Source organism: Gossypium arboreum, chromosome 9 (assembly GCF_025698485.1).
Source record: "Gossypium arboreum isolate Shixiya-1 chromosome 9, ASM2569848v2, whole genome shotgun sequence".
NCBI classification, from domain to species: Eukaryota; Viridiplantae; Streptophyta; class Magnoliopsida; order Malvales; family Malvaceae; genus Gossypium; species Gossypium arboreum.
In genome coordinates, this window is record NC_069078.1 from 60213336 (window position 1) to 60221673 (window position 8338).

Consider the following 8338-nt stretch of genomic DNA (forward strand, 5'->3'; position numbering starts at 1 on the left):
TGCGTTACGCAATTTAGTCATTTTTACCGAATTAAGCATTCAAACAGTAAAATTTATTTATGAAACTTTCATATAATAATTCTATCATGCTGTAAACCTTATTAAGATAATAAAATAATATTTTGACTTCGAATTTGTGGTCCTAAAACCATTGTTCTGATTTGAACCAAAAACGGACTGTTACAAGTTTTATGTACCAATCATGTTCAAAACTATAACACAAATTCAAGGATGTTTATAATCATATCATAAGAGCTATATATCACCAATTTCATCATGCTAAATACCACATCCATTCATTTTCAAACCACAACTCCACCATTTCAAAGTTAGCAATCAACTTATCACCTAATCATGTATATTCACAACTTAGTTCTTACAATTCATCATCTCCTTTCATCATAGTTTCATGTCATTAATACTCAAAATCACCATTCAAATGCCATTCAAATTATCTCATTTGACATTCAAAACATGACACTATGCTATATGCATTTCATACCAAACTTTGTATGCATATAAAGTATCATTCATCTATCAATCAGCTTAACTATTATGCATCATTATTCACTATGTTAAAATTATCAAACAATGATTGCTCACCATGACAATCTCATCACAAGAGCTCAATCATTTACATTCAAAATAGTCATTCACATCAATGCTAAATATATATCATATGCACATTCAAGACAAGAATTGTATATATATATGGATCATTTCACTATCATCCCAAAATGAACTCTTATTCAGATTAAAACTTAGACACATTATAAGTTGCATATATATGTCAAAACATCATAAATAACCATTTCAATCATCTAATCTAACATTTCCACAATTTTGCATTTCCCAATCAACTAACCAAAATGCCTCAACAGGCATCAGGACATACCAAAATCACTTATTTAAACTTAGTATATACTTTCATACTTTCAACCCATTCCACATCAATATATACCATAATTCAAATATTATCTAAGTGTAACCAAACTATGCAACCAAGATAAACACATATAATAACACCTATGTACATGCCACAAAATCGAGCTTTAGATGGTAGAAAGACTATTGAATCAATACTGGGATAGTGCAAGCTTTGAACAATCTGCATGACGTGCTCCGCAAGTTGGCAATCTACAGGGAAAGAGAAAACAAATGAGGTAAGTATATACAAGGTTTAGTAAGTTCACAGGTATAAAACCAAGTAACTTACCTCGGGTTATAATAATACACTACATGCTACTTAACTTGGTAAACCTTGCCTATCATGGCAAATCAAATATAAAAAAAGGTGAGTTCAACATTTATCATACCATAGTAACTCAATCATATAACATTTCAATTCACTTAATTTAACATTTCATTATCATTCATAAAACAAATAATCATTTAATGAATTCACTATCTTAATCATATCATACAATCTATTTACTCACAATGCATCCCATTGCAAATTTATATCAAACATTATTTTCATTTCATAGTTTAAATTCTTAATCAAATTCATATTAAATCATATGAACTTCAGTCTTGTTTCATATCAATTGATCTTTATAACAAATATTTATATCAATTGTCAAATTAATGTCAATTACTATTTCGTTTCATAATACGAATTCTGATTCACATTCATCGATTTGTCACGTTTCCATATTGGCCCCCTGGACTTGTATAACTAATTTTCAATATGTATAGTATCATCCAATCATCGTATCAAATCAATCTCAATATCATTTGTTTCATTTACATTATACATGTCCCTATTAACCTGACTTAGACTTAGAGGGATACACGAATCCAACCAACACACCAATATGGCACCCACTGCCTGTCAAATAAATCTGAAAATGATAAGTTGCGCCCTACGCTGGTTGGTAAAATTGACAAATAGATGTGCCCAGCACTGGTTAGTATAACCGAAAAATGGGGTGTCCAGCACTCCTCGACACGTAGTCGTATAACCTTGAACTCTTCCTATCCTTTAGCATGCCAACTATATCCAACTTTGCTCAAACAGTTAATAGGGTGTCAGCTTCTCAGTTTCATTACATAATTACATCAACCAATCATTAATTCTCAATATGATAGAATATCACATAACCATACTGATTCAATTTCATCAAATCATCACTTTATCACATAACATATCCCATTTCAATCCAATTTACTGTCAATCCCATAATTATTTCAATTTGCAATTCATTGTATTCAATTTAACTCTCTACCTCACCTTTTTGTACAGAATCTTAAACAATTAAAATTTTTAATTAAACATAAATTACAATTTAACAATTTAACATAAACATACTGTATGAACTTACCTGGTCAAGATAGCAAACAAACAACTCTCTAAGGACTAATTAATAAATCTTGACATTTCCATAATTATCTTCAATTTGGTCCAATTTCTGATCTATTCAATAATTCAACTCAATTTATCATTTCAAACATCTTATATTATCCTATTGTAAGTATATATTAGTTTAATTTTACTATTTGAATGCCCCTCAACTTTTTTATTTTATTCAATTGAGTCCTTAAAACCAAAACTATTATAACTTTCACAATTAAACTTCGTTTTTCATTCAAATTTCAATTATATCCTTCTACGGCCCTCTAAAACCTAAATTTGTAGAAATCTCATAAAAATTTCATCAACTTTTCATTTAGTCCCTATATGCAAATTTAACAAAATTTACTTAACAAATTAGTCTTTAAACATATATAAGCTTAAAATCAAATTGTTAAATATCAAAAACTTCAATTTTCATCTATGCAAACTTTAAAATATTTTAACATTTTTGAAAATGAAGATACGGGTTAACTGGACCTAATTGCAACGATCTCAAAAATATAAAATTTATTAAAAACAAAGTTGGTAAAGCTTACCATGCAAGGTTACCAAGCTTGGCTGAACCTTGACTGTTCAAAAATGGCTACGGCTTCCCAAATTTTTCTTATGGTTTCGGGTAGAGAAGAAAGAGAATGAAAAATGGATATAATGTTTTGTTTTTCTTTACTTTAATATTATAAATTATACTTTAATTATTAATTTTAACTTATAAATCACATAATTAACTCATCAAACCATCCACTAAAGATTAATAACGCTAAATTTCCATTTTGACCTTGCACAACCATTAATTAATTAAGTGATTCAATTAATAAAAATCAATATCAATTAATTTTTACAATTTTTATGATTTAGTCTCTTTTCTTTAATTAGTTATCCAAACTCTAAAATTTTCAGATCAAACTTCAATTCATCAATATAAAAACTTCGTATATGTTTAATAATAATATTTATGGGCTCGGTTTATAAAAATGAGGTCCCAAAACATCATTTTCTAAGACCACTTGATTTTTTGTACGCACCACTTGTACCTTAGCTAACTAACCAATTAATAAACTCTATTAAATCATGATTCAATATTACACTATATTTAAATCATAAATATTAATTAAATATATATATGGACTCTCTCTTCGAAATTATGGTCCCGAAACCACTATTTTTGACATAATTGAAAAATGAGTTGTTACAATCGATACTTGTTATGAAATTTAAAACTTTACAATTTGTTCTATTTCATGGTCGGACATCAAACTTGGGCCCTTGTATGTTCGATTTAGACTAATTCTAATTGTATGTATGTTTATATTCGTCTGTTTGTTTTAATTACGCATCGAAAGATGAAAGTTGCCCCGGCAACGAATCTGACATCCCGTTGCTTAGACCCAGCGATCGAGTCGGGTAATTGGGTGTTACATGAATTATGTCTCTCAAATTCAAAATTTATATCACTTTATTATTAACAATGAATCATGATTATTCAAGGATACATCTATTGAATAATTATGTTTATTAATGTGACTATCCATTTTGGGTAGTTATGTCTCTTAGAGACATGAGACCTCTTATAAATAGGAGTGAACTTTCATTTGTATGACACATAAAAAAAAACATAAAAACCAAAGTTTCTTTCTAATCTCCCACTATCTTTTATATTCCTATACTGTTCTATAAAGAATTACTGTAGAAATTCTTTATAGAAATTGATATCCTTACTATGCTCCGTTTAGTGTTTAGTGGAGGTTTCCGTAAGTGCAAAATATGGACAATCAATGGGCTTCATTATATCATTGATGTTCATTTGCCAATAATTTTTTCACACCATAATATAGGTGAGGTGCCATTGATACATGCAATAAAGCCTTCGTGAATTTCCCATTAATTCGTTTTTATCCCACACACCAACACTATTTATTTATAAAAATGAAAAAGAAAAAAAGAGTTTCATATCATCAAGAAATAGATAATGAAAAAAATTAAAGGAATGACTAACAAAAGAACTTATTGGAACGGCATTGATATTTAGAGGATTAAATTTAAACTTTTGAAATTTAGTGACCAATTTTTATTTTAATCTATAACTTAAATACATCTGATGCAATTAAACCTAATATATATATATATTATTCTTTTTGATATTTTACCGCAGTTTTTTGAAAGAAAAATTTGCGTGAAGGATAAACAATAAAAAACCAGAACCCCCAAATTTAAGGAAGAATTGATAATCAGATAAAAGAAAAAATGTAGGAAAAGAAACAAAGCCAACATAGCATAGCTATTTTTAGTAACGAAATTCAATGAAAGTTTAAACGATAAAACTAACCTTTTCCGTTAATTTAGTCCACCCGCATGTTACATCAATCCTAAACAGTATAAATAAGGAAGCAATCATCAATGTTCTTCACCACTTCCAAATTTGAGCCTCTTTATCTGAGGCTAATAAACAATAAAGAAAAAAAAATTGAAGGCCTCAGTTTCAAAATGGCTTCAATGAGGCTCCTTGCAATAATTGCCATTCTGGTTCAGGGCTTAGTTAATGGTGATTCTCACGAGTTGCCTAGTTTCGATCCGGAACTAGCCGTAGCCAAAGTTTGGGAAGTTGCTGAAGGCAAGGTCGGCCCTGATGTTAAAGTTTTTAATGTGGTGGATTTCGGTGCCAAGCCCGATGGAACCACCATTAGCACTATCGTAAGCTTTTAACCTTTTTTATGTTCTCACTATTTGTTTTGATCAGAGTGCTAATGTCTGATCTGTGTTGGGATATGGTGTTAAGGTGGATCAAACCATGCCTAGCTCTATTTTATGGCTCAAACTTTGAAACCCTTCCCTTTTTTTCGTTTTTATATTGCAAGCTTCTTTGAATATCCGTATTTGACGCTTGAGTAACAGAGATTCATTTTGTATATAAATTATATTTCTTTTGCAGAATTTTATTAGGGCATTCAAAGCAGCTTGCAATCACAATGGCCGTGCAATGCTGGTGATCCCTGAGGGAAATTTCTTATTAGGATCGATGTTATTGTCCGGACCTTGCACTTTTCAACCTCCGCTGATGGTTCAATTCAACGGAAACCTTTTGCCGCAAGGTTCAACGTCCACGGCCGAAAATGCAGACTGGATCACATTCATAAACTTTAATGGCTTGTTCATAAGTGGAAAAGGTACCATCAATGGCCTAGGCGAGAAGGAGGCATGGAAGGCTGTATGCGATGGTTGCCGTCGAAAGGCTGCTGTAAGCTTTTGAATCATCACCCACATTCTTTGGTTTTAAGGTTTAGGGTTTAAGATTTAAATAAACCTAACAATCTTGTGTTGCACCTGCAGAATTTGAAGTTAATCAAGTTGAACGACGTGCTCATTAGTGGCATTACCTCCGTCAACGCTAAAGGGTTCCATATGATGATCAGCGTTTGCAACAACTTCGTGATCACCAACGTTAATATATCGGCTCCGGATGAAAGCCCCAACACGGACGGTATTCACATGAGCAAAACAAATAAGGTCAGAATAAGCAACAGTACCATCGGCACTGGCGACGATTGTGTCTCAATGATCCATGGAACCACCAACGTCACCGTTGAGAACGTCAAATGTGGCCCCGGACACGGATTCAGGTACATTCTATCTATCTAAGAATGAATCAAATCATATATCATAGCCAAGAAATTGCTTTTTAAAACTAATCTGAACCCTATTTGTTTAAACAGTATTGGTAGTCTTGGACACTACGATGCTGAGTTCGATGTTTTTGGGATCACCGTGAGGAATTGCTCACTAGCCTACACAGAAAATGGTGCAAGAATCAAAACATACAGAAATGAAAGTCCATCTAAAGCTTCGGGCATTATTTTCCAAGATCTCACTATGGACCATGTTAAGAACCCTATTCTCATCGATCAAGAATATGCAACGATTCCAGGCAGTGTGGTTAGCTTCCTTTCCCCTTTTCAGTTTCTACTCGAATATATGGAACATGGACAAAAACTAACCTTTTTTTTTTTGTTGGTTTGATGAAGGACTCAAAAGTGCTCATCTCCGACGTTGAATTCTCAAACATCAGAGGAACAACAATAAGCAAAATTGCTGTAGTCCTAGCTTGCAGCCAATCATTTCCATGCAAAGGCATTACCCTCAAGGACATTCACTTAGAGTATACCGGTGATCCTGATCATAATGAAGACACTCCTTCAGTTCTAACTGCACCAACGTCAAAGTTAACTACATCGGCGAGCAGCTGCCACCGCCCTGCGCTTAACTCTTATCTCTTCATGGCGGTCCAACAAACTCCGGTTTATTATTTTTTATTGTGTCTGAGCCAAATGTAATTGAAGGAGCTACTTCAATGGAATAATATAGCGGGCGTTGGGTGTTCTAAAAAGTCGGATTAGTGCTTAAATTGATGGTATTTTTTATTATCGGATGTATAGAAAAAAATTTATTATTAATATTACATATATATGTTAATGTATTCATTATTTGGTTACATGATATGATTTTTTTAAGTCGAAGGTTTTTTCTTTTATTTACATTTTGCCAATAATTATTAATTTAATGATATTTTGAAAATAATAATAATAATAATTAAAAAAAAAGAAAATTAGTTGACTTGAATCAAAGTTTAATATTATTATATATTTTTATTTTTAAAATATTTAAATATTAATATAAAATATTATAATATTCAATATTATTAAAAAATATTTAGTTATTTACATTTAATAAAATTAATAAAATTTATTATTTTAACAAAGAGGAAGATGTACTCGTGACTTTACTTTTAGTTCCTAGGGTTTTGTTTTCTAGGTACAAAACTTTTTTAAGCACTTGATTTTTTTGTTTCTTTGAGAAGACATTTTTGTTTTTCTTCCTTCAAAGATGTGTTATAAACAAATAAAATGAAATAGATGTTGAAAGGAAAAACAAGAAAAAAATGAAAGAGATAGAAGTGAGGTAGAAGATGAAGAGATCAGTTAGAAAATGAAACAGATGATGAAAGGGAAAAATGAAATAGATAGAAGTGAGGTAGAAGATGATGGTGACTGGGATAATTTTCAAGGAAAAATAATTAAAGGGTTTGGTTTGTAGCCAAAGAGGTTGACATGTGGCAGCGCGCAAATGGCCATCACTGCCACGTTAGCAAAAACTGGATGCCATTAGGCTCAAGTACCAAACTACTGGATGGAAAAAAAGTTTGAGTACCAATTTGGAACAAAAAAAAATTATAGGTACCAATTTGAGAGAAATGGACAAGTTTGAGTACTAATTTTATATTTAACCCAATAATATATGACAAATATAAAAAAATATTTACATTAAATTAATAAACACTATAACACGCATAACCCGATTTGGTCATCGGACCCCAGTTATAGAATGCTACAGTCATAACCAAAATAGAACACATTCAAATTACATTGATTATCTCAAATAAATAGAGAATACTTCATAAATGTATAATTATTGCTTAAATTTAACAAAAATCATCCAAACATAGTCTATTCAATTATGATTAACAAATACGTCATTTATCATATCATATACGGCTTATGTATGCTCCAATACCATCCAAAATTTGACTAGGATTAATTTGCAAAATTTCAGTTCAATTATAAATCAAAACAATTCCGAGCTCAACTTACTCATCATATATCAATAGTCAATCACTAATCGTAGCATATATGTGAAAAAAGAACTTAAATAGGGTCCACAAGACCTTAAAAATAGTTTGAAACAAACAGGACTAATCAAACAAAATAGAAAAACGTGAAAAAAATTGAAAACAGGGGTCACACGGCCGTGTGGCTCAGGAACATGGCCCTGTGGCCAAATCATGTACAGTTCGAAGTTAGAGGCACACAACTCTGTCTCCAGGTCGTGCAACAACCTGATGCGTGTGGAAAGACCTGCACCAAAAAATCAATAAGAAAGAAAGAGGATACACGATCGTGTGGCAGACCGTGTCCTAAGCCGTATGCAACCAAA

The 8338-nt window shown here is 31.5% G+C and overlaps 1 protein-coding gene across 1 annotated transcript; it reads left to right on the forward strand.

Annotated features, from left to right (window-relative positions):
• The first annotated feature begins 4755 nt into the window (after positions 1 to 4755).
• LOC108455077 (exopolygalacturonase-like) lies at positions 4756 to 6720 on the forward strand. Its single transcript, XM_017753689.2, has 5 exons — positions 4756 to 5044; positions 5283 to 5588; positions 5681 to 5970; positions 6064 to 6283; positions 6373 to 6720. The coding sequence occupies exons 1-5, from the start codon at positions 4838 to 4840 to the stop codon at positions 6679 to 6681; spliced, it is 1332 nt and encodes a 443-aa protein (XP_017609178.2). The 5' UTR covers positions 4756 to 4837; the 3' UTR covers positions 6682 to 6720.
• The last annotated feature ends 1618 nt before the right edge of the window (positions 6721 to 8338 follow it).